The sequence below is a fragment of the Poromitra crassiceps genome, assembly GCF_964638095.1.
Source record: "Poromitra crassiceps genome assembly, chromosome: 4".
Lineage (NCBI taxonomy): Eukaryota > Metazoa > Chordata > Actinopteri > Beryciformes > Melamphaidae > Poromitra > Poromitra crassiceps.
The window spans coordinates 63,003,011-63,016,856 of NC_139626.1; the positions used below are offsets into that span (position 1 = coordinate 63,003,011).

Consider the following 13,846-nt stretch of genomic DNA (forward strand, 5'->3'; position numbering starts at 1 on the left):
GACCCCCAGGGGTCCGTGGCACTTTGCCAGGGGGTCCGCGAAAGGTTTTCAGGGGGGGGGGGATTGTGTGCAAAAGCTTCATAGTTCAACGAAAATATTGTTGCTTTAAATCTAAAATGGTTCATGGATTACATTCTAATCTGACAAAGCTATAAATTTAAATGAATCAAAATCACAAATCAAAAACCAAAATCACAAATCAGAATGAGGGGGTCCCTGGTATATTTTCTATCTTATAAGGGGTCCTTGGCTGAAAAACATTTGAGAACCTCTGCCCTAACAAAGGCACCCACACACACACACAATGGATCAACTCAGCTGTTCATAATGTGATTGGCTAGCGCACCTCTTTCGCGTGGACGCGCGCCTGTGCACGAGCGAAAAACGTGCGCGTGCACAGGCAGATCCCAGATAAAGCCAGCTTCAGTTATCGAGTAGAAAACCAGCGTCGTAGTATCGTTAAACTAGATAGCTTTGATCCTGTTCAGTCAAACCAGATCAAAGTGACAGATCGCGGGTCTGTTAAGATAGCTTCGTAGTATAGGGTACAGGACAGGCTACTAACACTCTTTCCACTGTGAAAAACACGAGCTCAAACTTCCTAACGTTAACGTTACGAGACGAGAGGACAGCACAACAGAAACCGGAAAACTGTTCAAATACAGAGATAACGTAAAAACTCACAAGCTGGTGGACATCAAACATTGCTGTTATTATTGTCAGGTTAATGTTAATGTTGCAGAGCTAACGTTATTTGTGACACAAACTTGTTAAGCAAAGATGTAGCCTATACGTATTGAGTTTGCATTGGCAGTGCATACTGCATTCTATAAAACAGAAGCTGATTGCATCTGGTCAGTCATCACTTTGAGCCAGGTGTGCTCTTCATCAAGCATCTCTGTAGGAAGCTGTGCTCTGGCAAAGCGATTAGTTTAAATGGAATGGCACATAATAGACCTAGTTCACACATTCACACGCAAAGTCTGCATTTTTATGAGAAAAACGCCATGGGCCTTTTTCACAACGGCCATTTGTGTCTAGAAGACAGAGTATACACAGGTGCAACCAACTAACTAATTAGGGCTCCAGCACTGGAACACCTAAATGGACTGGAAGTTGGAAGCCCTAATTAACATCTTGGTGCACCTGTGTTACCTCCTGCCTTTTAGACACAAAATCCCTGCAGTGAAAAAGGCCTATTGCCATTTGTGTGGAATGTAACGGAAAAGTAATATAACGAGTATCTAACGAATTACTTTTGGCATGGAGTAATAAGTAAAGTAATAATATTACTTTTGAAAATAGTAACGAGTAATATGTAATATATTACTTTTTTAGTAATCAGTGCCCAACACTGCTGAGTTAGCAGAAAGTGAAACAGGACCATGTGGTTATTTGTTGATTTATTGACAGTTTGATCATTAATTTCTCAGCAGTTTGATAAAGTCATATGATGTCATCATCCTGAGTCAGTAGGATGTGAATGAATGACATCACAGACTGTGGTGTAGATGGACTTTTTATCTCAGTAGTTGAATATGTTTCTTTGTTTTCATGAATCAAACTAAATACACACTTACATTTCCTCAGGCCTGGTTTCAGCCACTGCTCTCCACCATGGTCCACCCTGGAGGAATAAACAAAGTCAGACCAGCAGATTCTCTTTGATGATGGAAACATGGACATTAATATCCTTCAATATGAAGGAGTTCCACTCATGTCCTCCATTAAACATTATTTCTCATCTTCTCAGTGTGACAGAGAAAATGTGTGTGACTCTCAGCCTTCTAGCAGACATGGGGCCCTATCTTGATACATGCGCTATCCGCTTTTGTGTCCAGGTGTTATGTAGAGTTTTGCAGCCCCACTGCCAAATGCATCCCCACCTCACGGGAGCATATTGTAATGATTTATACAGAAACCTAACTGAAAATGATATAATTGTTTGGGTAGACGTGACCTAAGTTAGATTAAGTTAAAACAGCCCCAAAATATGGTGGGGATGCAATACTCGTGGGGGTGCGTAACTCAGGACAACAACGGGTGCAGGTGCAAATTGGAGGCATGCCAAGTCATTTGTGCACGGCGTAAACGGAATTTGGGTGGTCTCACCCACCAGAGTTATTCACTGGCGTGCCCTGGCAATGCCTGGGCATTACATCAGTCAATGAAAAAGACAATTATGCGTACATCCAAAAAACTTACAGGTGCTGGACAAAAGGTAACTATAACAAAAAGATAAAGTCCGCACACTGAGGCTCCATCAATGGTTTTTTATTTGCAATGTTTCGATCTACACAGGATCTTTGTCAAGCATTACATGAGTCAAACCAATCAGATTCCCATCTCGCAGTCCCTGTAATACAGTTTGCACGAGGGATGCAATATACGCTGTAATTCTCCCCATGCATAAATTGGATCTAGGCCTATCTCCATTGACTGTATATATCATCCCTATCTCACAACATGTGATGTGGTTCACATCATATACCTTTATACCTGATTTGTCGACAGATCGTCTGTTTTCGTCCAAGTTTTCTCAATTAATTTGCCATTAACCCCTCTTTGCAATGTGATAAAAGTTTCTCAGTGAATTATAGTTGATTGCCTCACTGAATTATCTGCCAATACCCAATTTTAGCAGCAGAATTTGATGTCCTGGCGTGGCACCTCCGTGCGTAATGACGTATCCAAAAGGAAGAATAATGGTGCGCTCAAGCGATCAGGGGTGCTTTTCAAAGCTCTTAGCGCAAAGAAATTGCGCGCATGTTGACATAGGAGAATGCCATCTGTGTCCCTGGTGGCCTGGTTAGATAATTATAACGGGCATAGAGGTAATAGCACAGCAGGGGAAGACAAATGTGCACGCCCACAATTTGCATTGCGTGCGGCAAAACAAGCGCCAACGCTAAATTACGCTAATTAATTACGAATTATTAATTAGATAGCCCGTTAGCCCGTTAGCTCTCCATACCTGAGAGAGTCCAGTCTCCAGTGTGGATCCTCGAGTCCAGCAGAGAGGAGATTCCCCCCTGAGGCTCCTGGATGATTGTAGCTCAGGTCCAGCTCTCTCAGATGGGAGGGGTTGGAGCTCAGAGCTGAGGCCAGAGAAGCACAGCCTTCCTCTGTGAGCAGACAGCCTGACAGCCTGCACAAAGACAAACACACATACGCAGGCAGGCACACACACACACACACACACACACACACACACACACACACACACACACACACACACACACACACACACACACACACACACACACACACACACACACACACACACACACAAGCATTTTCTTCAGTTTGCAGTGTTGAGTCATAAAAATATATTGATAATTATCTCAGTTATGTTTTTCCTTGATTTCAGAATAAATTATGCTTGATAACTTTAAATAACTGTCATGGTGATTGCGTTCAACACAAGGGAGTAACTTTGGTTTGAGAAGTGTGTGTGTGGGGGGGGGGGCAAAATAAAATGGGGAGCTCGGACCCTCCAGCTGAGTTCGGGGGCATGCAAGTTATTTTTAAAAATAATAATAATACATGACTTATATAGTGCTTTTCTAATTACTCAAAGACACGTTACATGAAACAAATAAACATACAGTATAACATAAAACGTACACAGATACAGAACAAAAACAATTATGGGGTTACAAAATGAAAAAGGATGGTGGAGGTAGAAGTCAGATATTGTTAGTCTCGACGCCAGACCCATGAGAGTTCTTACGCTGATACACTACGTTACTGCATGCTGCAGAGCTCTCTCTGGGTCTGGACACTTTCCCTCAGCCGGCTGGTTATGGGAGGGAACCGTTCACTCGGCCAGTCATATGCCAGTGATGTATTCAGTCCTCCCCAATCAGTAACGACTCATTCAATTTCAACCCGCCTTCGAAAACCAGCAGTGGCTGTGAACTGGCACAGACTCATTTATGTAGTATGCGGAGCGCAGCGATTCAACGTAATATTTGAGTCTGGGGAGAGACTAGATATTGTAGGCTTTCTTGAAAAGATGGGATTTGAGTTGGTTTTTGAAATAAGTGAGTGTGTCAGAGTTTCGGATGTTAAGGGGCAGGGAATTCCAGAGGGTTGGGGCAACAATGGCGAAGGCTCTGTCCCCCAAGGGACATTTTAAATTGAAATGCATCAATTTGGTACACTTTGAGAGCAGAATGAAGAGGCTCGATCTATGAAGAGCTACACACATAATAATAATGCCTTTTGTAATCCTTTTTCATGACCCTTTCTTAGCTTCATGTAGTCATACTTAGTATTTTCAATTCATCAAACTTTTAGAATAACGAACATTTCTTTCTTCTCCTTCATCTCTCCCTTCAACCCCATCTCTCTAATGTATCCTACCTCTCTTGAGCCATCCTTCTATTCACCTTATTCCTGGAGCTACGTTTCCCATGTTTCTCAGCGGTTGCCGGTTGTCGACTTCCTGTTTACATTTTTTTCACTAGCAAGGACGTCCGCGCCGCTGTCAAAGAGTGGGAACGTTTGGCTTATTTTATCCGAAATGGCTAAAAATAGTAACGTTGTGTGGTTGCATAGCGGCAATATTTTACAAAAATGATGTGATTGTCAATTCACTCATACTCATATTGGTTTACAATTTAAGCACTTGGTGTCAGAGTACTGTTTTATAATATTTTCCTGTTATCTTCCCCCTGAAGGTTCAGTATGGGCTGACTCCTATGGGTTATACAATCAGCTACTGGTCCAGGTTTATAATTTGTCAGAAGCTGATGCTGTTTATCTCTGTGGAGATCTGAATAGTCGAATAGGGCATCTGGAGGTCTGTATTAGTGATGTTGACATAGATGTTCCACCCAGAGTCAGCCTGGATAATGTTGTAAATAAACAAGGTGAAATGCTGGTGGAGTTTCTGAAGGATTCCAAATATTGTGTCCTGAATGGACGGATATCTGGAAAAGATCATTTTACCTCAATATCAGTAAAAGGGAGAGCAGTTGTGGATTATTTAATTACTCCTCACGACTGTTTAAATAATTGCATTGAGCTGAATATCCACAGCCCAAATGAGCTAATTGAGAGTGGGAGCTTCAGGTGTCTCAACCTGTTAGGTGATCGATGTAGAGTACCTGATCACTCTTTGTTGGTTTTGACTTTCCATGCAGGTGGGGGCTCTGTCGCTGATATGGTGTCAGATAATGACCAAACTAAACAATATCTTCAGAAGAAAATTAGAAATATTCCTCCTCATCTCTTTTCCTCCAGTGAGTGTCAAATTGTTCTTACTGAACTTATAGAAAAGCTTTCTCAAGTGCATTACCAAAAAGAAATTGATAAATGGTATGGTGAATTTTGTGAATATATTTGTAATGTGTCTGAAGGTTGTAATAGTCCAAAGTTCAGTAGGAAAAGTGGATTTGTAAGGAAACCCAAACCTTACTGGAATGAACAATTGAAAGTACTGTGGAAGGAGATGAGGATGGCTGAAAAAAGTTTCCTAAGGTGTACAGACATGAGGGAAAAAACACAGTTAAAAAATGATTTCAAAGCCAGACAACAAACTTTTGATAAAAGAATGCGGGCTTGCAAAAGAAAGTATGAGAGGGGGCAAGCATTAAAAATAGAGTATATGCAAACTAATAACCCCCAGTTGTTTTGGAATTTGATAAATAATCTGGGCCCCAAAAAAGTAAAAAATATTCCAATGGAAGTGTTGTTGGAAAATGGGTCATCTGTCTTTGTCACTGATTGTGTTTTTAAAAAATGGGAAACCGATTTTAGTTCTTTATTTTCTGGAAGTGATTGCCCAGTAGAATGGGATGATTGTTTTCTTGTAGAGAAAGTTGATCTGAAAAATACAATGGAGGCTAATATGAAACAGGATTTTTACTTTGTTAATCAATATTTAAATGTTTGCATTTCTGAAGGGGAAGTCAAAAGTGCAATTGGTAGACTAAAACTGAGGAAAGCAATGGGTGTTGATAACCTGTCAAATGAATTATTGAAACTACCCTGTTTATTTCAAACTTTATGTAATCTCTTTTCTATTTGTTTTGAGTATGGCTCTGTCCCCTCAGTCTGGTGTAAATCCATTATAAAACCAATCCCTAAGTCAAAAAATAATGATCCTAGAGTTCCTTTGAACTATAGGGGGATAAGTCTCCTTAGTTGTGTTTATAAAATTTACTCCAGTATTCTCAATGAGCGATTATCTTGTTATTTGGAAACATTTGGTCTGTTGGCTGATGAACAAAATGGCTTCCGAAAGAAAAGGGCATGTATTGATCATATATACTCTTTATCTACTATAGTTAATGCTAGAATACAAGAAGGGAGACCTATTTTTAGTTGTTTTATTGATTTTCAAAAAGCCTTTGATTGTATTAACCATGATCTTCTCAGTTTTAAGTTACTGAAATCCGGTATAGATGGTAAATTTTATAGTGCCTTAAAAGCCCTTTATCGGACCCCAGTGGCCTGTGTGCAGGTCAATCAGTATAGAACAGGCTGGTTTCCAACTCCATCTGGTGTCAAACAGGGGGATGTACTCTCTCCCACGCTGTTTGCCGTCTATATAAATGATCTTGTTTTAGAAATTAAGCAAGCAGCTATTGGGGTTAGATTGGGTGACCTTACAGTTGGCTCTCTTCTATACGCAGACGATATAGTCCTCCTTGCCCAGTCTGAAAATGATCTTCAAAGTTTATTAAATGTTGTGTGTAATTGGTGTGGGAGATGGAGGTTGAGGATCAACAAGGAAAAAACTCAGGTTATGCATTTTAGGAAGAAGGGACATTTACTTTCTGAGTTTGCTTTTTGTTTTGGCTCCGCTCCTTTATTCTACACTGAGCATTACAAATACCTAGGACTCACACTAGATGACCACCTTACCTTTGAAGAAGGGGTAAAAGTTCTGTCGGACTCTGCAGGTAGGGCTTTGGGAGCGATCCTTAATAAGGTTAAATTATGTAGAGACCTTGGTTATAAAACCTACACTCAATTATTTAATTCTTGTGTTTGTCCCATTTTAGATTATGGTGCAGGGGTTTGGGGTTACTGTAAGCAAATAAAATGTGACACAGTTCAGTACAGAGCTATGCGCTGTTTTCTGGGTGTGCATAAAATGGCCCCTAAACTTGCAGTATATGGTGACATGGGATGGGAGCCATGTGAACTGCGACATAGGGGTGACATGGTGCGACTGTGGAATAGATTTATTAATATGCCCGATAACAGACTTACTAAACAAATTTTTCTCTGGGATCTTTCAAATAATTACTCTTGGTCAAATGCGCTTGAAAAGATATTTGATATGTCAGGTCTTCAATATATATATAGAAATAAATTATCTTGTTCTGTTAGTCAAATTAAAACAATATTATTTGAAAATTATAAACAGAAATGGTCAGAAGAAGTTCTGTGTAAACCAAAATTGAGAACGTATAGTCTGATTAAACACATTTATCACCCAGAGCACTATGTCACCCTTAACCTGAGCAGAGCTCAGAGGTCAGTCTGTGCCCAGCTGAGATGTGGTATCCTGCCTCTGGCTCTGGAAACCGGGCGCTTCCACTCAATTCCTGAGGAGGACAGAAAATGTCACCTGTGTGATCTGGGAGAGGTTGAAAATGAAATGCACTTTCTGTTCTACTGTCCGTTATATCACAATCTTAGACATAGGCTTTTCTGTAAAATTTCTTTTGATGAAGGTCCTGATCTGTTTTCTATGTCTGATGATTGTAGACTTCAGTACTTGTTTACTGAAAAAGTGTTCCAGGTTGCTCAGTTTGTGTTAAATGCCTACCAACAGCGTAGGATGGTACTTTATGTTTGAGATATAATCTTTTCCTTCATTGTCTGACATGTTTGGAGATGTATCATATTCTGTTCTTTCATTTTCTTTTTCTTGCTCCTGTATGCTTTGAAACTAGTGTCTTGTAAGCCCATGTGGGCTGGGCACCTTAAGGTGTATGACACTTTGAAAAATAAATAACTAACTAACTAACATACTGTACGGGCTTATTTTAGCCGAAATTGCTAAAAATAGTATGTGGTTGCATAGCGGCCGCTTTTTTTTTGAAGGCTAAACGTCCAAACCGGAAACTCTTATTATTTGGTCATTGAACGTAGCTTTAGCGGTCTCTCTCTTTCAAGATTCAAGATATTGTCACTCCGTTGTACAATTATGCACATGTTAAATTATTGTGCTGGGGGGCTCCATTACAAGACATAGGTAGGTACAAAGTCACAACAATTATTATGATTATTTTCAGTCTCTTTCGCTATGAACGGTCCTGGGCGGAAACAGGCAACCGGCAGCTGGAAACAGGGAGGGAGGGTGTCATGGAAGCGCCCACGGTCTCACCAGGAAACTCGTGAATACCAGTGCTTCTCAATGTGGGGCAAGGGGGACCCCAGAAAATGTATCAAGTGTTAAACTTCAAAACATTACTTCATTACACAAAGATAACACAATTAGAGACTGTAGAAGAATTTTGATCAGTTTCACTGTTATCTCTTGATCAACAATACAGATAGTCAAGGAACTACTAACACGAAAACATTATTTTCAGATTTGGGTCTGAGATACACTGTACTGTATCATCAAATACTGTTTGTAAACATGCAGTGAACTCCTGGGCCCTATACTACGAATGTTCTATAAGAAGATCCAGGATCTGTCCCTTGATTTGGTTTGTCTAAACCAGATCAGCTCGATTGTAGTTAACTTGTACTACGAACCGCGTTTGCCACTCGTTTAGTGGAACCAGGTTTTTCTAATCGAGCCTAGAGCTCGTGCACATGAAAATGCCCGTGCACATGAGCTCGTGCACATAAAAAGGGCGTTCTCTCCGACGTCTGACCAATCACAACATGGAGACGCCAAACACGTCATCGGCCACGTCTGGCAGCAGCAGCAGCAGAGCCCTATATTTCTCGCTTGAGGAGCAAACGTTCATATTCACGAAATATGAGGTTTTTAAAGATCTAATAAAAACAAAGGGCAACACTGTTGCACATAATAAGCGGCGAAAGGAGGGCTGGCAAAAAATTGCAGATTGTCTAAATGCATAAGTTATTCAGCTTGCTTGATTTCGCCACCAAAGCGCCAGACACGTCTATTTCCTCATTGAATGAATCCGCAAATAAAAATCTGCGTTGGATATTATTAGTCTGTCTAAAGTGACCACTTTTATCCACACCAGTAATTTCTTTGAAGAGCGGTTTCTACCTCCACGTAGGCTATCTACAGCAGCTCAATTCACCCTCTCAATAAACTCAATAAAACCGGCATGTCTTTTGTGGAAGCAATGTGTAATCTATCTCAGTCCAAAATCCGTATGTACAGTATAGACCATTTAGGCTCAATGAATAATAATGATCTCATGATGTGTTTAGTCGCACAGATTGAATAATTCCTATAGGCTAATCAATAAAAAAAAGAATGATAATAAAATAAAATAATGCTTCTGAACTGAATCGACACGGTACGTGCGGGCATAGATTTCATTTAGCCTATAAAAAATTGCCTATTTTGTGGTCACATATATAGGCTATTGTCAGCAGAGTCGCATATCTCCATATTTCATATAATGATGCTGGAAATATGAAGTTCAATCACATCACGGCACCGACGGCATGGAATGAGCTCCAGAAGGACCTGAAATTGCAGGAGCTGGTCTCATTAAATGTTTTTAAAACGATGGTTAAAGGTAGGGAGGACGGTGAAAGTTGCAACTGTTTTTTTTCTTCATAGTTTTACTTGCTTTATGAATCACTGAATGTGTGTGTGTACCATGTAGTTTTGTAATGTTATGAGATGTTTGTTGTGGCGTCTGCAACTTGTGTAATTGTATGCTGCTTTTCTTGGCCAGGTCCCTCTTGAAAAAGAGATTCTTAATCTCAATGAGGCTAACCTGGATAAATAAAGGTTAAATAAAATAAATAAATCATACAGGCCAAAAGCAACACAGTTGCAGCTGCAAAATGCAGGAGTAGCCTAGATATGAATCATCTTAATATGGGATCGCCTGTGTGCAGGTGATCCCATATTAAATTGCTTAGATGTAGTAGGCTATTCTAGCATGTATCACCATTTCAATTCCAATCCAACGTCAGTCTCAGCTCCGTTGCGCACACGGCACCGTGCGCTTTGGAGACGTTTATGTAACCTTTTTATGCCGGTTTAGTGATATTTCTCCACTCACTATTCAGCTGCAATCGATCAGCGGGGTCAAACAACGTATCTAGGCTACTTGAGAGCACAAAAATGAATATATAAAAACATATTCCAAAGTGGTAACTTAACACATTGAGTGCCAGTCATGTTTTCAATCCTGTAGGTAAGTTGTGCCAGGGGTGTTTTTGACGATTCTGGCTCATTTTACAACAGCCGAGGATTATTTTCTGTTAAGAATTCATGAACACCAATCATCTAAAAATAACTAATAGAATGTGTGCTTTCTCTGTCTAAAAGAGTTAGTTTGCAGAGTTAGTAGTTATGTAGATATTAGCCGTTGAGTACAGCATGGTTTCAGCGTCTGGAAATTTATTCAGAGATAAATGGCTTTTTGTGAAACAGTCACTTTAACCATTCATTTTTGGCATCAGTAAGACCGTCAGACATTCTAAACAATAGTTTTGAACAGTAATTTCCTCCATAACAACAGGAAACACCCCTCTCATTCAAACTCCTCCCTCCGTGTGTCTTCTCCTCCTTCCTCCTGGCTTTACAGCGGGCGTGTCAGAAGCGCGTTGCTGCTGCCTGCCTGCCTGCCTGCGTGCCTGCTTGCCTGCGTGCGGACGCTCCTTGTGCGAGTCAAGATGGGCCGGGGAATGCGTGGGCGATGGGCAGATGTTGATTCTGGCCTTTCTGAGGTGTTTCAAAGTGTGTTTCACCTATAATCTATTTTGCAAATCGCTCTCCGCTCTCTGTGTGCTGCTGCCTGCGCGCGGCCGCTCTCGGCCAAGACAAGTCTGAAATGGATTACTGTAAAATCGCCTCGCCATTTCCTTGAATGGCTTGCTCCCGCGGCAGTTTTTTCTTTGATTTCGGGTCGTCTGGGGGAGCACTGTCAACACTTAGTGGGTCGGTAAAATAGATTATACACATTCTCTTGCTCCAATAGTGATCTCGAAGATGTAAAAGTTGTTGATTGATGTCCCACCGTCAAAAAAAAAAAATGTTTATGTAAGACGAGTAAACTCGGCTCTGGCACTCAAGCGTTGGATTATGTAAGACGAATTATCTCGGCTATGGCACTTAACGTGTTAAGTAGGGCTTAATTAAAATGTAGCCTGCAACAAGTGCAAGGCTTTACTCCTTGATTAATTCAACATTACAATTTGTGCTCCTTCCTCGATGGGAAACTCATCCAGAAAGGGGTTGGCCATTTTTCCAAACTGCTGATTCGATTGGTTCGTGGGCAGTGTATTTAAGGTCTAATCTTATCCTTGCAACTTAACCTGCTGCGGACCAGGTTAAGTGTGAAGCATAAGTTGCTATGGAAATATATGTCGGTAAGAAGTTAACTTGCTTTGTATTACGGCTAAACCAGGTTTAAACCCAAACTTATCAGGATCAACCTAAATCTTACTTTGTAGTACAGGCCTCTGAACATATCCAGACTTCACTCAAACAAGACAAACGCACAATAACCTTCAGAAATCTCAAATCCATCTCAGATCTCTCAGCCTCTCTTGCCAGTACAATGTCTGGCTCTTCTCTGCCGCCATCTGATAATCCCTCTGTTCTCCATTACAACAACACACTCTCCTCCTGTCTCGATCATCTGGCCTCCATCAAAACCAAAACAGTCTCATTTACGCACTCAGCTCCCTGGTACACCCCTGAACTCCACCAAATGAAAACCCGCAAACGACAACTTGAAAGACTAAGAAAACCAGTCTAACAGTGCACCACCAAGCCTACACGGACTATCTTCAACAATAGAAAGACTCTCTCAACACAGCCTGGTCCACCTACTCCCACCTCATTCATTCCAGCTCCAAACTTCTCAAACCCAGTGACAATACCTCCACATCCTTCACAGTTGATAAGTGCAACTCTTTCCTACATTTTTTCCAAACAAAAATCAATACCATCTACAGCAACCTGGCCCCTCCCTTGCTCTCTCCACCGGGGTCCTCTCGCCATTCCGAAGTGTCGGCATTCCGATCATTGCTATGCTTTCGGAGGGCGGCCCTTTTTATCTCCAAAAAAGGTTTCCGCATTGCGAAAGATATTAGGTCCGCCATTCCGACATAGCATCTTGAGTTATTTAGCCTACATGGGTGGGAGAGGTTAGGTTTAGGTTTAGGTTCTGGGGGAGGTTAGGTTAGGCGTTGGGGGTGGGAGAGGTTAGGTTTAGGGTCTGCAGGAGGTTAGGTTTAGGGTTAGGGTTAGGGTTCTTTCGCAATGGCGAGACAGATCTCCATTGCGACAATTTTGTCGGAATGCTGGTATTTCGGAGTGCCGACATTTCGGAATGCCAGGCTGTCCCCCTCTCCACCCCTCCATCTGGCACTCCTCCCCCCCCCGACTCAGCCCCTGTCTCAGTTTTCCCCTGTGTCCCCAATATCGCTCCACTCATCACAAACATTATCAACTCCTCCCTCAGCTCTAGTTCAGTCCCCCAAACACTCAAACTGGCTTCTGTCACCCCATCCTGAAAAAACCCGGACTCAACCCTGACAGTATGAGCAATTTCCTCTCTGTCTCTTCTCAAATCAAAACCCACCTCACCTCCAATGACCTATTTGAACCATTTTAATCCGGCTTCCGCTCACAACACAGCACTGAAACAGCATTCCTAAAAGTTACCAATGACCTCCTCCTCTCCTCCGACTCCAGCCACCTCAGCATCCTCATCCTCCTTGACCTCACTGCAGCTTTGATACCATCAATCACTCCATTCTTCTCTCCTGCCTCGAATCCACCCTCAAGATCACCGGTACTGCCCTCTGCTGGCTAAGGTCATATCTCACAGATAGACAACAATTTATCAACCTAAATAACTGCACCTCCTCCACTGCTCCTCTGTCCCAAGGCGTCCCCCAGAGTTCGGTGCTTAGTCCTCTCCTCTTCATATATTGCTAGTTTTTATATTGTTTTATATTGGTCTTGTTTTTATATTGTTTGTATTTATTGTAATTATTTACAATGGGGCCTGTTTGTGCCAACCATTTGTTTCTACATACGGGGACCACAATGGAAATAAGTCCTGGACTTTATTGTGTTTAATTCCTCTGATAATGTGATACTGATGGTGTGGCCAATGAGGTCTTGATCTATTTGTATTTTAACAACTGTCAAATAAAAATCAATCAATCAATCAATATGGCACAACATCCAAACTCCTCAATAAACTCCAGTACATCCAGAACTCTGCCGCTCGTCTGCTCACCCACACCTGCTCCCGTGACCACATCACCCCTGTCCTCCATAACCTCCATTAGCTCCCCATCCCAGAGCACATCCAGTTCAAAGTCCTCCTCCTCACTCACACAAGCCCTCTATAACCAGGCCCCCTCCTACCTGTCTGACCTGCTCCATCACCATACCCCCTCCTACCTGTCCGACCTGCTCCATCACCACACCCCCTCCTACCTGTCTGACCTGCTCCATTACCATACCCCCTCCCGTAGCCTCCGCTCCTCAGATGCAAACCTCTTGTCCCCACCACCCATGACCAAGTGCCGGACCTGCCCCCTCCCTCTGGAACTCACTCCACAAACATATCAGAGACTGCTCCAATCTGTCCACATTCAAGTCACTACTCAAAACTCACCTGTTCAAAAGTGCTTTTAACCTGTGATAACTACTGTATGTATTGTATTTTTTTTTAACCATGTCGTTTCC

General features: G+C 41.8%; 1 protein-coding gene across 1 annotated transcript in view; it reads right to left on the reverse strand.

Annotated features, from left to right (window-relative positions):
• Positions 1–13,846, reverse strand: part of LOC310774659 (protein NLRC3-like) — a 164,752-nt gene that overhangs the window by 1,919 nt on the left and 148,987 nt on the right. Inside the window, exons 8-9 of the mRNA XM_083634765.1 lie at positions 2,975–3,148; positions 1,581–1,627 (exon numbers count right to left, since the gene is read on the reverse strand). Coding sequence (XP_083490891.1) covers positions 1,581–1,627; positions 2,975–3,148 — 221 coding nt within the window. The remainder of the gene's footprint in view (positions 1–1,580; positions 1,628–2,974; positions 3,149–13,846) is intronic.